Source organism: Balaenoptera acutorostrata, chromosome X (assembly GCF_949987535.1).
Source record: "Balaenoptera acutorostrata chromosome X, mBalAcu1.1, whole genome shotgun sequence".
Lineage (NCBI taxonomy): Eukaryota > Metazoa > Chordata > Mammalia > Artiodactyla > Balaenopteridae > Balaenoptera > Balaenoptera acutorostrata.
Genome location: NC_080085.1, coordinates 100,839,830 through 100,858,525, shown reverse-complemented (window position 1 = coordinate 100,858,525; position 18,696 = coordinate 100,839,830). Strand labels below are relative to the sequence as shown.

At 35.3% G+C, this 18,696-nt stretch overlaps 1 protein-coding gene across 1 annotated transcript in view; it reads right to left on the bottom strand.

Annotated features, from left to right (window-relative positions):
• The window catches only part of HTR2C (5-hydroxytryptamine receptor 2C), a 115,438-nt gene extending 97,072 nt beyond the window's left edge, over nucleotides 1-18,366 (bottom strand). The window contains exons 1-2 of the mRNA XM_007182323.2: nucleotides 18,332-18,366; nucleotides 13,663-13,976 (exon numbers count right to left, since the gene is read on the bottom strand). Coding sequence (XP_007182385.2) covers nucleotides 13,663-13,976; nucleotides 18,332-18,366 — 349 coding nt within the window. The remainder of the gene's footprint in view (nucleotides 1-13,662; nucleotides 13,977-18,331) is intronic.
• Between the last annotated feature and the right edge of the window lie 330 nt (nucleotides 18,367-18,696).

Sequence of the window (18,696 nt, the reverse complement as noted above, 5' to 3'; positions counted from 1 at the left end):
GTTTAAAAATCATTGGTTAGGGTAAAACAAAACTCACCTGCAGGCAGAAGTCAGATAAAGAGCTGCAAGATAGTGACATCTGGTTTTGGTGAACACTAAGTACCAATGTCCTAGAGCTTAATACATCATTTATCTAGGAATGTGGTACCACCTTTACACAAATAAGAAAATTGTTTCATTTTGAGAATGAACTCTAGGTATTCAAATTTTGGAGATATGTTAGGTACATGAGAAGATTATCTTCTACTATTTGTTAACCAATTCAAAGAAATCAGAAAGATTCTATTTATCACATGTTTATTTCCATTAACTCTAGCTTTTCTAGAATGTTTAGGATAAAGGCTTTTTCACTCAACATCTTTAGAGCTAAATCACATACTTTAAAAATTATATTTTAATGTTAATGTTATAAATATAATGCTGTGTTAATATTATAATTGTATCAATATTGATAATATTTTTAGCTTTAACTATTAATAAATATTAATTATTAATAATGTTGATATTATATATTAATTTGTTTTATTAAGGGATTCCCTAATATTGGGCCAACATAGTGTTACTGGAATTAATCCCAGTTCATCGTATAATATTTTTTAATGTGACATTGGAGTCTGTTTGCCAATTGTTTATAAAGAATTTTTGTCATAAGTGATGTTAGTCTATGATATTCCTTCTTTGTGCTTTGTCTTTATTTGGTTTATGTGTTAAACCTATGCTTGCTTCGTATAAGAATTAGGAAAGTTTTTAAAAATTTTTTCAATGGTCTTAAACAATTTATGGAATATTACAACTATCTGGTCTTCAAACGTTTTAAAGAATTCCCCAGGGAAACTATCTGTATCTGATGATTTTTTTGTGTGGTAGGTCCTTGATAACTTTATTTCTTCTACTGAAATTGTTCTCTTTCTTTCTATATCTAATGAGGTCAATTTTGCTAACCTGATTTTCCCTGGGAAACTACCTGGTTTTTTTTAATGTTCTCAATTGATTTGCATATAAACCTACAGAGTAATCTAATTTTAAAAATTTACTTTGCTTCAATGGTTATTTTCCTTGTTATTTCTTATTTTGAATATTTATGTTTCTTCCTTTTTCCTTGTTTCAGTTAGCTAGTGTTTTTATTTTGTTTAAAAGTTGCTTTTTTAAAAAACAGGATTTTGATTTATTAATTAGGTATATTGTTTTTCTATTCTCTACCTAATTAATTTCTGCTTTTATCTTTAGTTTGTTTCTTTGTGCTTTCTTTTGAGTTACTTTGCACTTCTTTTTCAAGGTTGCTTTCTAGGAATTTAATTCATTTGTATACCTTCATTTTTACTTATAAAGGTGATGCGGGCTATGAATTTTCCTTTGATCATTGCTTAAGTGTATTCTATAGATTTTGATATGTAGTGTATATTCTATCATATTTCTAAAGTAGTCTGTAATTTCAGTTTGCATTTGTCCTTTTGACCAACAGTTGTTTAAAATTTGTTATAACTTCAAGATCAGATGGTCTTTAAACTTTTGTTGTTAATACTTTCTAACGTTATTGTGTTCTTATCAGAAAGTATTTTTCATAATAGTTTTACTTTTCTAATATTTTCTTTGTGCCCTAATGGATAATTAATTTTTGTGAGTGTTCCATGAACTTGTGAAGAACATATACTTTCTATGATAAGCGTATAAAGTTTAATATACATCCATAAGACCTACATGTCCAATTTTTTTGTACTGAGTGTGATATGTTAAAGTCTCCCATTAGTAGAATGTATCCGTAAATGTATCCTTCCATGTTCTTTAGTTTTTGCTTTTAAAAGAGCATTGCTGTGTTATTGGGGGCATAGATATTCTTAACTGCTATATACTTGTTAATTGCAGCTTTTTATCATAAATAAGCATCCTTTTTGGGGAAAAAAAAGCATCATTTTTTTTTTTTTTTTTTACTCTACTGGTTTTTTAATTTTTCATTTAAAATTTACTTTGTCAGATATCAACATCACAATTTCTGTTTTCTTAGTGTTTCTATTTGCTTAGTATACCTTTGCCCATCCCTTTATTTTAACCATTATGATTCACTGGGTTATGAGTTCCTCTAAATATAGAGAGTATAGTTGGGTAATTTGTTGTAAGCCAACTTGGAAATCTTTTATTTTTAATGGTAAGTTAGGTTCATACAAGTGTATTGCTATTACTGGTATGTTTGTTTTCAACTCTGTCATTGTATCATGGTATATAATGTTGAGAGCATTGTTTTATTTTATTGTGTTTATTCCTCTACTTGACTCTTTTTTTTTTTTTTTTTACTCTTCTATTAATTGCATTTCTTTTAGTTTTAGACAGGTTTGTCTTTTTTGTTCTAGTGGTTAACCTTATATCATGTTTATATCATGTTTTCTTTATATCCTGTTTAATACTCTTAGACCTCTGTTTTCTTATGAAATCTAGTTTTTCTGGTTTGCCATTTTTTGGAGTCACATAAATTAACACCCATCTTTTGTTTATAGAAAAATCAATGAAATTAGTCTACTTTCTTCTTTCTCTTTCCCTTTCTCTTTTCTTCCCAATTTTTAGTTGCATTGCTTCTAAGTTGTTAGAGTATATAACAAATAATATATATCATATAAGATATGACAGTATTCTTACGCCCTTATACCACCTTTATTTCTGTCTTAGCTCTAAAATTAAATACATTAAACACTCATGATCCATCTTTTTGAGGAAAAGTTCCCAATCATCCCTTTGTTAGATGAATCTTATCCATTATTCAGTTTCTTAAGAAGGACCTATGGGTTCAGAATTCTCTGGGTTTAAAAAATATTAAACTTTTTACAGCCTTGATGGCCAACTTGTCTGGATACAAAGTCTTGGTTTGAAACTTTATTTGAGTATTTTTCTTTTTTAAATTTCAGGTATAACTTACGTACAGTAAAATTCACCCTTTTAAAACTGCATACTAGAATATATAGTTTTTCAAATTTTGAGAAATATATATACAACCACTACCACAATCAAGATATAGAACAGTTCCATACTACCAAAGTAAATGCCCCTTTGGAGTCAGTATCTCATGTTCAGGCCCTGGAAACTAATGATCTGTTTTCTGTCTTTATAGATTTACTTTTGAAAGAATATCCTATAAGTGGTTGACTTTTATAAAAATATTGCTTCAGTGTTGCTTTGTTTTGTTATTTTTTTAAATTATGAAGCCAGTCTAATTCTCTTGCTTTTGTAAATTATTTCTTATTTTTGCCTGAAGATTTTTCTTTCTATTTAAAACCTAATGTCTCAGATATATCTCAGAGTTGATCGTTCCAGGTCAAATTTTTGGTACTGGGTTGGCCCTATCAATATGTACATTTAGACCCTCTTTTATTTCTGGAAATCTTTCTAGGATTATAGTTCTAAATATTAATTCTGTTCCATTATATTTTTTTCTTTTCAAGGATTCTCATTATACACACATTGGATCTTTTATTTGCTGGTCTTCCATCTCAAGCACTTTCTTTTTGACCTCTTTTACTTCTTTCTTCATCTCATTTTCATTCTTTCTGTTGTTTCCCTGTTTTTCTTTAGTGTCCCTTATTAACTTTTCATATTAATCTATTCTTCTTTAGGCACTTTTAATTTTTTTTTAAAATTATTATTTTTAATAGGAGCACACCGTTTTTTTTGTTGTTGTTTGTTTGTTTTATTTATTTTTGGCTGTGTTGGGTCTTCGTTTCTGTGCGAGGGCTCTCTCTAGTTGCGGCAAGCGGGGGCCACTCTGCATCGCGGTGCGTGGGCCTCTCACTATTGTGGCCTCTCTTCTTGCAGAGCACAGGCTCCAGACGCGCAGGCTCAGTAATTGTGGCTCACGGGCCTAGTTGCTCCGCGGCATGTGGGATCTTCCCAGACCAGGGCTCGAACCCATGTCCCCTGCATTGGCAGGCAGATTCTCAACCACTGCGCCACCAGGGAAGCCCCAGGCAATTTTAATTTAATGTTCATTCCAATGTGATTTTATCTTTTTCTCCTATTTTATTCTCCTGGGTTCAATCAACTTTTACTTTATGTTGACCAATTTTTTTATCCATTTCTTTTCTTAGTTTTTAGATTTCTACTTCAAGGTGTTTTTTTTTTAATATATATATCTTTAAATGTTTGAGAAAATTTAGTTTATCTTGAAGTATTTTGTCACAGCTTTCTTGTTTTTTGATCATTCTTTATTTGTGGGAACTTTCATCAAATGGCTTTTTTAATTCTCATGTTCTGCTTTCTTTTTATAGTAGCTTGGTATAGATGAAAGTTGGTTGCATCTTTGACTTTGTATGAACATGGCTAGCAGTTTGTGGGTGGTTTCCAAGATTCCAAGCTCTGGAGCACCCTTTTCTCTTCATGTAACAAAGTATGATTTCTTTATTGGAGGACTTTTGGGGTACAGTGGAGGGCAGTGGGGGGAGGGTTGATGGGTTCTTACATGTTGACATTTTTCTGTCTTGTAAAGATGATGAAATTTCCCCTCTTGTTTCTTTTTCCCTTCACTGTGCATTTTTTTTTAAAAGTCACCTCTCCCTTTTAACCCTTTTCTACCTCCAAAGAGTTCCTCTCCAACACAGCTTTCTTGAGTCCTATGTACACTTCTAAGTCAATTCTCTAAAGGATGAGCTTCCAGAGAAGTTTCTCAGAATTTTCATACTTGGGGTAGACTTTCTTTCTTATGATGATTTTAGATCAATCTTAGGCTTCCTACTAGCTTTCCTCCTCTCTCTTTCATCTAGTATTTACTGGACTGCCCTTCCTCTTCACAACAGCACATGGTGGGAGCCTAATAGAGAGCTCATTGTGATCTCCTATTTATTTTCTGCTTACAGATAATTTGGAATTTGGACGTTCTCCAAATTAGGTGGTGGTATTGTGTAGTTTTATTTGTTTTTGTTGTTCTTTATTGCTTGGGGGTGTGGTGATGGATGTGTTAGGATATTTGGATTTAGGCTGATGCCATTTTTTGACCACCCATATATTTTTAAGGGAGAAACTGGCAAAATGAAACAGGCACCACAAGACAAAGTATACCTTCTAAAGCACATTCATTCCAGTGACCTTTTCTTACATAATTTGGAGCTATAGTGTGGTAAAATGCTCACAGAGAAGGTAAAATACTTATACTTTGAGATTAATGCATCATTGAAACTTAGTAAATATAAGAAAAGCATATTTCCTGAGAACACTATTTATAAAATGCCTACTGAGACAATCTATTACCATTGTGTATTTAGAACAGGATAATTAATTTGTAAATTCCATGAGAGATTATTTTCTAGATGCAGTAATCTTCTTTTAGGACTTGAGAACTAGATACACTTTCAGTATTAGTCCTTCCAGTCTAATTCCATTATATACTCCAGGGAAAAGGGAGTCTATTTCACTCCCTTGTGAGATGAGCATATTGGCAATGAAATTCAAACTGGGTTCTCCAACTCCCTAGGAAAGAAACTTTGCAGTATAGTATAAGTGGTTTTGATTGTTCTTAATAAATATTAGCTAGAAACAAAAGTTAGGTTAAAACAAATAGGGCAAAGATATGGCAGAAAATCAAAAGAAAAATTAAAGGCTCTCTAAAATCATATATCAAAACTTTTAATGCTTGAATTTTTATTGTGATAATATGACCTTGAACTTATATAATTAGTAGTTCATTTTTATCACTGTCTCCTTTTGAAAACATGAATTATAGACTCTAGGAAGACGAATAGCTGTTATTGAGTGCTTATTATGTGCCAAGCACTTAATTTGTCAACATTTAAGAAGATTACTTAAAATATGTTTTTAAAGATGATGAGCCTTGGGAACCTTCAAGATGGCAGAAGAATAAGACGAGGAGATCACCTTCCTCCCCAAAAATACATCAAAAATACATCTACATGTGGAACATCTCCTACAGAACACCTACTGAACGCTGGCAGAAGACCTCAGACTTCCCAAAAGGCAAGAAACTCCCCATGTACCTGGGTAGGGCAAAAGAAAAAAGAAAAAACAGAGATAAAAGAATAGGGATGGGACCTGCACGTCTGGGAGGGAGCTGTGAAGGAGGAAAAGCTTCCACACACTAGGAAGCCACTTCACTGGCAGACACAGGGGGTGGGCGTGGGGAAGCTTTGGAGCCATGGAGGAGAGCACAGCAACAGGGGTGCAGAGGGCAAAGCGGAGAGATTCCTGCACAGAGGATTGGTGCTGACCAACATGCACCAGCCTGAGAGGCTTGTCTGCTCACCCGCTGGGGCAGGTGGGGGCTGGGAGCTGAGGCTCAGGTTTCGGAGGTCAGATCCCAGGGAGAGGACGGGGGTTTGCTGCATGAAGACAGCCTGAAGGGGGCTAGTGCCCCACAGCTAGCCGGGAGGGAGTCCGGGAAAAAGTCTGGACCTGCCTAAGAGGCAAGAGACCATTGTTTTGGGGTGTGTGAGGAGAGGGGATTCCTTCCCTGTCTGCCCACAGAGGGCAGAACACCACCTAAACGAGTTCCAGAGACGGGCGCAAGCCGTGGGTATCAGCTTGGGCCCCAGAGATGGGCAAGAAACGTTAATGCTGCTGCTGCAGCCACCAAGAATCCTGTGTAGAAGCACAGGTCATTATCCACAATGCCCTGCGAGCCTGTGCAGCCTGCCACTGCCAGGGTCCTCTGATCCAAGGAGAACTTCCCTGGGAGAACACACAGTGTGCCTCAAGCTGTTGCAATGTCATGCCAGCCTCAGCCGCCACAGGCTCGCCCCACATTCCAATTATAACTACCGTACCCCTCCCTCCCCCTGGCATGAGTGAGCCAGAGCCCCCTAATCAGCTGCTGCTTTAACCCCGTCCTGTCTGGGCCAGAACAGATGCTGAGGGCGACCTACATGCAAAGGTGGGGCCAAAACCAAAGCTGAACCCCAGGAGCTGTGCAAACAAAGAAGAGAAAGGGAAATTTCTCCATACAACCTCAGGAGCAGCGGATTAAATCTCCACAATCAACTTGATGTACCCTGCATCTGTGGAACCACCTGAATAGACAGTGAATCATCCCAAAATTGAGGCAGTGTACTTTGGGAGCAACTGCAGACTTGGGGTTTGCTGTCTGCGACTGATTTGTTTCTGATTTCTTATGTTTATCTTAGTATAGTTCTCAGCGCTTGTTATCACTGGTGGATTTGTTTATTGGTTTGGTTGCACTCTTTTTTAAAATTATTATTTTAATATTTATTTATTTATTTATTTATTTATTATTATTATTTTTCTTTCTTTTTTTCTCCCTTTTCTTCTGAGCTGTGTGACTGACAGGGTCTTGGTGGTCCGGCCTGGTGTCAGGCTTGAGCCTCTGAGGTGGGACAGCCGAGTTCAGGACATTGGACCACCAGAGACGTCCCAGCCCCACGTAATATCAATTGGCGAGAGCTCTCCCAGAGATCTCCATCTCAACACTAAGACCCAGCTCACCCCAATGGCCAGCAAGCTCCAGTGCTGGACGCCCCATGCCAAACAACTAGCAAGATAGGAACACAACCACATCCATTAGCAGAGAGGCTGCCTAAAACCTTAGTAAGTTCACAGACACCCCAAAACACACCACGAGACGTGGCCCTGACCAACAGAAAGACAAGATCCAGCCCAACCCACCAGAACACAGGCACCAGTCCCCTCCACCAGGAAACGTGCACAAGCCACTGAACCAACCTCACCCACTGGGGGCAGACACCTAAAACAATGGGAACTACGAACCTGCAGCCTGCCAAAAGGAGACCACAAACACAGTATTTTAAACAAAATAAGAAGACAGAGAAATATGCAGCATGAAGGAGCAACGTAAAAACCCAATAGAACAAACAAATGAAGAGGAAATAGGCAGTCTACCTGAAAAAGAATTCAGAATAATGATAGTAAAGATGATCCAAAATCTTGGAAATAGAATGGAGAAAATACAAAAAACGTTTAACAAGGACCTAGAAGAACTAAAGAGCAAACAATGATGAACAACACAATAAATGAAATTAAAAATTCTCTAGAAGGAATCAGTAGCAGAATAACTGAGGCAGAAGAATGGATAAGTGACCTGGAAGATAAAATAGGGGAAATAACTAATGCAGAGCAGAATAAAGAAAAAAGAATGAAAAGAATTGAGGACAGTCTCAGAGACCACTGGGACAATATTAAAGGCAACAACATTCGAATTATAGGGGTCCCAGAAGAAGGAGAGAAAAAAAAAGGAACTGAGAAAATATTTGAAGACATTATAGTTGAAAACTTCCCTAACATGAGAAAGGAAACAGTCAATCAAGTCCAGGAAGCACAGAGAGGCCCATACAGGATAAATCCAAGGAGAAACATGCCAAGACACATATTAATCAAACTATCAGAAATTAAGTACAAAGAAAAAATTTTAAAAGCAGCAAGGGAAAAGAAACAAATAATATACAAGAGAATCCCCATAAGGTTAACAGCTGAACTTTTAGCAGAAACTCTGCAAGCCAGAAGGGAGTGGCAGGACATAGTTAAAGTGATGAAAGGGAAAAACCTACAACCAAGATTACTCTACCCACCAAGGATCTCATTCAGATTCGACAGAGAAATTAAAATCGTTAAAGACCAGCAAAAGTTAAGAGAATTCAGCACCACCAAACCAGCTTTACAACAACTGCTAAAGGAATTTCTCTAGGCAGGAAACACAAGAGAAGGAAAAAACCTACAAAAAGAAACCCAAAACAATTAAGAAAATGGTAATAGGAACATACATATCGATAATTACCTTAAATGTAAATGGATTAAAAGCTCCAACCAAAAGACATACACTGGCTGAATGGATACAAAAACAAGACCCATATATATGCTGTCTACAAAAGACCCACTTCAGACTTAGGGACCCATACAGACTGAAAGTGAGGGGATGGAAAAAGATATTCCATGCAAATGGAAATCAAAAGAAAGCTGGAGCAGCAATTCTCATATCAGACAAAATAGACTTGAAAACAAACACTATTAAAAGAGACAAAGAAGGACACTACCTAATGAATAAGGGATCAATCCAAGAAGAAGATATAACAATTGTAAGTATTTATGCACCCAACATAGGAGCACCTCAATACATAAAGCAAATACTAACAGCCATAAAAGGGGAAATTGACAGTAAAACAATCATAGTAGGGGACTTTAACATGCCACTTTCACCAATGGATAGATCATCCAAAATGAAAATAAATGAGGAAACAACAGCTTTAAATGATACATTAAACAAGATGGACTTAATTGATATTTATAGGACATAGCATCCAAAAACAACAGAATACACTTTCTTCTCAAGTGCTCATGGAACATTCTCCAGGATAGATCATATCTTGGGTCACAAATCATGCCTTAGTAAATTTAAGAAAACTGAAATTGTATCAAGTATCTTTTCCAAACACAACGCTATGAGACTAGATATCAATTACAGGAAAAAATCTGTAAAAGTTATACACACATGGAAGCTAAACAATACGCTACTTAATAACCAAGAGATCACTGAAGAAATCAAAGAGGAAATCAAAAAATACCTAGAAACAAATGACAATGACAACATGATGACCCAAAGCCTATGGGATGCAGCAAAAGCAGTTCTAAGAGGGAAGTTTATAGCAATACAATCCTACCTCAAGAAACAAGAAACATCTCAAATAAACAACCTAACCTTACACCTAAAGCAATTAGAGAAAGAAGAACAAAAAATTCCCAAAGTTAGCAGAAGGAAAGAAATCATAAAGATCAGATCAGAAAGAAATGAAAAAGAAATGAAGGAAACAATAGCAAAGATCAATAAAACTAAAAGCTAGTTCTTTGAGAAGATAAACAAAATGGATAAACCATTAGCCAGACTCATCAAGAAAAAAAAGGGAGAGGGCTCAAATCAATAGAATTAGAAATGAAATAGGAGAAGTAACAACTGACACTGCAGAAATACAAAGGAGCATGAGAAATTACTACAAGCAACTATATGCCAATAAAATAAAATGGACAACTTGGAAGAAATGGACAAATTCTTAGAAAAGTACAACTTCTGAGACTGAACCAGGAAGAAATAAAAAATATAAACAGACCAATCACAAGCACTGAAATTGAAACTGTGATTAAAAATCTTCCAACAAACAAAAGCCCCGGACCACATGGCTTCACAGGCGAATTTTATCAAACATTTAGAGAGGAGCTAACACCTATCCTTCTCAAACTCTTCCAAAATAGAGCAGAAAGAGGAGCACTCCCAAACTCATTCTACGAGGCCAACATCACCCTGATACCAAAACCAGACAAAGATACTACAAAAAAAGAAAATTACAGACCAATATCACTGATGAATATAGATGCAAAAATCCTCAGCAAAATACTAGCAAACAGAATACAACAACATATTAAAAGGATCAGACACCATGATCAAGTGGGATTTATCCCAGGGATGCAAGGATTCTTCAATATATGCAAATCAATCAGTGTGATACACCATATTAACAAAGTGAAGAAGAAAAACCATATGATCATCTCAATAGATGCAGAAAAAGCTTTCGACAAAATTCAACACCCAGTTATGACAAAAACCCTCCAGAAAGTAGGCATAGAGGGAACTTACCTCAACATAATAAAGGCCATATATGACAAACCCACAGCTAACATCGTTCTCAATGGTGAAAAACTGAAACCATTTCCACTAAGATCAGGAACAAGACAAGGTTGCCCACTCTCACCACTATTATTCAACATAGTTTTGGAAGTTTTAGCCACAGCAATCAGAGAAGAAAAAGAATTAAGAGGAATCCAATTTGGAAAAGAAGAAGTAAAGCTTTCACTGTTTGCAGATGACATGATACCATACATAGATAATCCTAAGGACGCTTCCAAAAAACTACTAGAGGTAATCAATGAATTTGGTAAAGTAGCAGGATACAAAATTAATTCAAAAAAATCTCTTGCATTTGTATACACTAATGATGAAATATCTGAAAGAGAAATTAAGGAAACACTCCCATTTACCACTGCAACAAAAAGAATAAAATACCTAGGGGCTTCCTTGGTGGTGCAGTGGTTAAGAATCTGCCTGCCAATGCAAGGGACATGGATTCGATCCCTGGCCTGGGAAGATCCCACATGCCATGGAGCAACTAAGCCTGTGCACCACAACTACTGAGCCTGAGCTCCTGAGCCTGCAAGCCACAACTACTGAGCCCACGTGCCACAGTTACTGAAGCCTGCATGCCTAGAGCCTGTGTTCAGCAACAAAAGGAGCCAGACAATGAGAAGCCCATGCACCACAACGAAGAGTAGCATCTGCTAACTGCAACTAAAAGAAGCTTGTGCACAGCAACGAAGACCCAACACAGACAAAAATAAATAAATTAATTAATTAATTAATTAATTTAAAAAAATAAAATACATAGGAATAAACCTACCTAAGGAGGTAAAACACCTGTACTCAGGAAACTATAAGACACTGATGAAAGCAATCAAAGATGACACAAACAGATGGAGAGATATACCATGTTCTTGGATTGGAAGAGTCAACATTGTGAAAATGACTATACTACCCAAAGCAATCTACAGATTCAAAGCAATCCCTATCAAACTACCAATGGCATTTTTACAGAAATAGAACAAAATATTTCACAGTTTGTAAGGAAACACAAAAGACCCTGACTAGCCAAAGCAATCTTGAGAAAGAAAAACGGAGCTGGAGGAATCAGGCTACCTGATTCCAGACTATTCTACAAAGCTACAATAATCAAGACAGTATGGTACTGGCACAAACAGAAACATAGATCAATGGAACAGGATAGAAATCCCAGAGCTAAACTCACGCACATATGGTCACCTTATTTTTGATAAAGGAGGCAAGAATATACAATGGAGACAAGACAGCCTCTTCAATAAGTGGTTCTGGGAAAACTGGACAGCTACATGTAAAAGAATGAAATTAGAACACTCCCTAACACCATACACAAAAATAAACTCAAAATGGATTAAAGACCTAAATGTAAGGCCAGACACTATAAAACTCTTAGAGGAAGACATAGGCACAACACTCTATGACATAAATCACAGCAAGATCCTTTTTGACCCACCTCCTAGAGAAAGGGAAATAAAAACAAAAATAAACAAATGGGACCTAATGAAACTTAAAAGTTTTTGCACAGCAAAGGAAACCATAAACAAGAGGAAAAGACAGCCCTCAGAATGGGAGAAAATATTTGCAAATGAGGCAACTGACAAAGGATTAATCTCCGCGATTTACAAGCAGCTCATGCAGCTCAATATCAAAAAAACAAACCACCCAATCCGAAAATGGGCAGAAGACCTAAACAGACATTTCTCCAAAGAAGATATACAGATTGCCGACAAACACATGAAAGGATGTTCAACAATGCTAATCATTAGAGAAATGTAAATCAAAACTACAATGAGGTATCACCTCACACTGGTCCGAATGGCCATCATCAAAAAGTCTACAAACAATAAATGCTGGAGAGGGTGTGGAGAAGAGGGAACCCTCTTGCACTGTTGGTGGGAATGCAAATTGATACAGCCACTATGGAGAACAGTATGGAAGTTCCTTAAAAAACTAAAAATAGAACTACCATATAACCCAGCAATCCCACTACTGGGCATATACCGAGAAAACCATAGTTCAAAAAGAGTCATGTACCAAAATGTTCATTGCAGCTCTATTTACAATAGCCAGGGCATGGAAGCAACCTAAGTGTCCATCATCGGATGAAAGGATAAAGAAGATGTGGCACATATATACAATGGAATATTACTCAGCCATAAAAAGAAATGAAATGGAGGTATTTGTAGTGAGGTGGATGGAGTTAGAGTCTGTCATACAGAGTTAAGTAAGTCAGAAAGAGAAAAACAAATACCGTATCCTAACACATATATATGGAATCTAAAAAAAAAAAAAGGTTCTGATGAACCTAGGGGCAGGACAGGAATAAAGACACAGACATAGTGAATGGACTTGAGGACACAGTGAGGGAGAAGCGTAAGCTGGGATGAAGTGAGAGTAGCACTGACATATATACACTACCACATGTAAAATAGATAGCTAGTGGGAAGCAGGTGCATAGCACAGGGAGATCAGCTCTGTGAGCTCTGTGCTTTGTGACCACCTAGAGGGGTGGGATAGGGAGGGTGGGAGAGAGACACAAGAGGGAGGGGATATGGGGATATATTATACATATAGCTGATTCACTTTGTTATACAGTAGAAACTAACACACCATTGTAAAGCAATTATACTCCAATAAAGATGTTAAAAAAAAAATGAAGATGATGAGCTTCTTTCATCTTCTTTGTATAAAAGCTGGTACTAGGTATGTGTACTGCCCAGAACATAGGGGTAGGCACATGTTTCTTTCACTGTCACATTCTGTATATTGGAAGGCAATTGTCATTGTTTACAAATGACACTGAGCAATAGAGTATCTATATGTGATTTTAATATATTATAAAACATTTGTTTTGCTTTTTCAAGAGTGTGCTACTGATTTATTTAATAAATATGATACATCCAATTTCTTTTGTCACACAATTTTCTTTTTTCTTTATTTTCCAAATGATATGAGTAGAATAATTAACTTTCTGATTTTTTACGATAGCTGCCACAGATTTATAACATGATCTGAGATCAAAAAACTAATAAATTTGTACTTACCATAAAGGATTGCAAGCAGAGACAGTGGCATGACAAGTAGTCCCACTAGCATATCAGCAATGGCTAGGGACATTAAGAAATAATTGGTGGCATTGTGCAGTTTCTTTTCCAAGCTTACTGCCATGATAACGAGAATGTTGCCACCTATTGTCAAGATTATTATTATGACGATTGAAAGTGCTGGCCAGTTTTGTACCCCGTCTGGGAATTTGAAGCGTCCACCATTGGAGGTATTGAAAATGTCAGTTACTATGGCTGCTACTGGGCTCACAGAAATATCACATTGCCAAACCAATAGGCCAATCAGGTGCACACTGAAAATTAAGAAAAAAATAATCAGGTATATATTATTATTGCTTGTACCTAATAAATTACTTGTATAAAACAACTGCTTTTCCTTTAACAATCATTATCATCATCATCATCATCATTTCTACTCTCAATTAAACCTCAGTATCTCTTCTTTCTCTCCCCCAAATACTTTTATTGAATGCTTAATATGAGTCAGGCACTTAGCTTACTGAAATATATATGTATAATCTCATTTGATCTAATACAACATCCTCATGAAGTCAGTACTGATTTATATTTATTATGTATAAGGAGAGACTGAGGTTCAGAGAAGTTAAGTAACTTTCTCAAGGAAATACAGCCAGTAAGTAGCAGGGGCAGGGTCCGTACTCAAGTCCCGTTGAATTCAAAGCCTGTGTTTTAGACTTTTACTCTCTACAATCAATCTGAAACCACAGTATTGTTTGACTTGCTGAGTGACTTTATGCTGGCCCATAATTTCTTAATATCTGTCCTGTAAATTTTCCTTCTACCTGACACTCTCCCCATTTCTGTCCTGTGTTTTCTGGTGTTGTTCTAGGTTAGAAAATGATTTGTGGTGATAATTAACTCCTATGAGTTTGCTGCTTTCCTATGCTGGAAAAGAAATCTCTTAAGTCATTTAAAATGTACACCTCTCATGATGGTACTTATGTAGATTTTTACTGGTAGGAATTTCAGGCCAAGTGGCAGACTAATGCAAGAGAGACAGACGTGGTTATGTTTTGTACATTCCAAATTAATTTCCCCTGATGGTGATATGAGATTTATTCAAGTTTCATACATTAATGTAAGTCCCTGAAGTGTCTAATGAAACTAATATTTATTTTCCTTAATAAGATAAACAAGAAAGATAAGTATATTCAATATTTCCTGCTTAAAAGCAAGAATTATCTGTAAATGACTGTCTTATGTGTATTCTGTGTTCAGTAACAGTTATTTAATGAATACTAGGCAACAACTACACTATATGTACTACTTGTTAAACCCTGATATTATTTATAGAGAAGAAAATTTCCTCTACTGGTACAATATGTGGTAACCAATTCTCTATGCAAGAAAATTGCATGGGGGATGGAACACATGACATTACAAAATCCAGAGTCTATGAGTTCTCCATGTAAAAGTTTTGATTTCATTATCTCATTCACTTGTTCTTTGAGCTAAAAATATTATTTCTGCAGGGAAAATATATATGTGATTAGATTGACTAACTTACTATCAATCATCAGAGAAACTTGCAGTAGTAACACTAGATGATTATGATTATCATAATTGTATCTATAATATTATGCACACACACACACACACACACACATATATACACACACCATACTTTCTGAACCAAAACTGGAACACTGAACCTGAAAAATTATTGGCCTTATTTAAACTTAAGTAAAATATTATAATAATTTTTCTACCATGTTTAAAAATTATTTCTCTTAATATCTTGTTAATATACTTTATGTATTTTAACATAATGAAGAAATCATGAAAATATTTTGACTTTCTCATTCTACAAGGGGTGAAAACTAGTACTTCAGACATTTAGCTTAAAACTACTTCCTCATTAGTCAAAGCTACCTGATATCCTAAGCATCATGTCGGCGGGAGACATACACAGTAATTTTTTTCAAATAATGAGAAGTAATCATTAAATTCTTTCCAATGCTGGATGTATTCTTTTTTCCTGGGACATAAAAAATAAGCTAAAATAATATGTGATTCAAAAAATCTATATCATAATTAATTTGTGATTAAAGTGAATAGAAATTATTGAAATAAAGGACCAAATAAATAGAAGCAAGGTATTTGCTTTCAGCCTTGATTATTCTGTCACTGTATTTGTTGCATTTGGCATGTGGCCGATGTCCTGGCTACATGACCTAAATGATTTTTTTTGACCAGTCACTTAACCTCTCAGAAGATCAGTTTCCTCATCTTTACAATGAGGATGATCTTTATCACATTATTGTTGTGAAAATTAAATGATATATGTAAAGTCTAAAAATAATACCTTTGTCGTAATAGGCCCTCAGTAAATGTTGGAGCTTACCTTCTTTCTGCCTTCAAAGTTAAACAAAAGTATTTTGTGGTAGCTATACCCTAACTCAGTGTACTTCAGAATTTGTCAAGAATTTAAGTCCTGGTTTTATTTTAAGAAGATACTTATTTATGCAGAACTGGCTCAGATAGTAATTTTAAATCCAAGGTCTTTTTTGGCCTAGCTGTTGAAAAACATGTTCTTCTGAAATTAAAAAAAAAAATTCTGGTTTAAATTAGTTGATGATCATTTCAAGTAGTCCCACAAGACTTTACGCTCACAATAATATGCTGCATCTTCAATCGTCAGTTGCAGAATCACAAATATATTTATTCTTAAGCCTAGATAATATGGTCCTAACAGGATATGCAGTGCAACTTCAAATTTTCTCAGTAAATTGTGAAAACATCTAAATCCTTTCACATTTCTGTAAAAATGGTAGAAGAATGCAAACTAAAATTGTATATAACAAAAGTACATGAAAAACTATGTCCAATTATGAATTTTACAATTTGAGTATCTTAGAACTTTGGGGTAGAAAACCACTTAAAACATTCATCTTGCCTACCTCTGCTGGTCAAATATATTTTTACTTTTTATTAAAGGGTCCATGAGACAAATACTGAATTATTGAGGAAGCTTGTAGAATCTAAATATATCTTTTGTGAATTATTAAATAAAGTAATGGTGTTGGGAAAAATCCTGACAGATTTTTTACTTCAGTTTCCTGGTTTCAATTCAATTCAATTTAATAAATTCTTATTGAGCACTTCTTATGAGCAAATTATTATGATTTTTACTGCAGTCAATCCTATTTTCTACAGTATTGTAATCAAGAATTGGCTGTATTCTAATTAAACCTAATTTCTAACATTTACATGCTCAGTGAAAAACATACAGTCCTTTTACAAAAGAGGAGTAATTTAGGTCTTGTTTCTAAAGCTTATGTTGATTGCTCTTAAGCCCACAGAAGTCTCATAAAATACGTACACAAAAGTCACAACTTCTATCTGAACAATTCAAATAGCTTATTCATTGCTAAGTTTTGAATGAAAATATCTGACATTCTTAGTAGATAAACAAAATTATAATTTGATTTAAAGGTCTGAGTACATTTTAAACCTACTGAGTTTTTGCATGGCATATGACAATGGGCGTTATTAGAAGAGATGAATGATCCCTTGTTTCTCTTAATGGAAAAAATTCTATGTGAATTCTTTAATTCCATAGCAGAATAATTTGGTGCCCTTTAAGGTAGCCCTGCATTTGGTATATGGATCAAGGGCTATAGACTAAGTTGGCACAGGCACATGGAGTAGGAACATTTGTCCTTTCATTTTCCCAAACCTGGCTCTTCTTTTCCCTTCTTTATCACTGTCCTTCACGCTTTCTTTTTCCTGTCTGCTCTAGTTTTCTTGGAACCACGTATCCTTGAGACTATCATCACTACAATGTACAGTGACATCCAAGATGGGCTATAATGGTGCATATTGCAGAGGATCCAGTGTTGATGGACTTTATATCTACACTGCTCTGTAAACTTTTTCCTCAGTGAGCACTTTTATAGAAATCACAGAGGAGATTGTACAGGAGCAAGGCGATTCAAGGCTTCTCAGTTGTACTGATCAGAGTTTACAGAGCCCTGGATCTTGGTTTCCATGCCCCCATTCCTCAAAGAGTAGGTTTAGAAGAAAGCAACCCAACCTTTTACTAAGTTAAAAAGAAGATATACCTGGATTAGATCATGTTTTGAATTGCTCAGTGCTTGAATTCAATGCTTTCCTTATCACTTTCATGTTATGTTCTATTGACTTTAACTACTGGTTCATTGTTTCAAGGCTACATCCTGTCCAGCTACATCCTCCAACCCCTATTCCCTGACTTCTCGCTCATTCTTTTGCAACCTTAACTATTTTTCATAAAACCTGAGACTTGTAAAGACATTTATTCTCTTGGCTGTTTAGTTCATGCAGGAAGGAAAAGGAAAGAACCTTTCTCATTTCTACATTTTAACCATACAGAAAGCAACCACAAGTATCAGAATTATTTTTGAATGATATTACTTGTTTGAACATATGAGTGGTTGTGTTTAATTGGAGTTCAAGTTACTGGTTTTTTTCCCATTTATTGTTTTTGAATAGAAAACACCAGTAATATTAGTCTATTGGAATGCAAGTCATTTATACAGATTGAGGCAAATATAGCTGAATAATCATATAAAAACCTTTTTAACATTTTTGAGCAAACTACTATGAAAAGTTATTTTAAAAAAATAATAGGTAGTAACATCCTTACAGGAACGAGTGCACTGCCTTCCTCAGGTTCACCATAATTGCTTCAGTCTTAAGCAACCAAAGTTTAAAATTGAGAAGAGGAAATTTAACAGACTGGATTCACTATGCCATCCTTTCTGGGGAGAGAAAAAAGAAAAAGAGAGTTAGTTAAAAGTTTAAATAACTTTAACAACCTTCGATTAAATAAAAGTAAATATATTTATTAAGTGATAAATAATCAATCCTAAATTTAGCAAACAAGCAAGCATATTATATCATATAAGTGATAAAAAATGGCAAAGAGAATAGATTTTTCATTTATTTACCAATATACAACCATCATAATTTTTCTAAAATTTCTTGTATACACTTTCTTTATATGGGGCT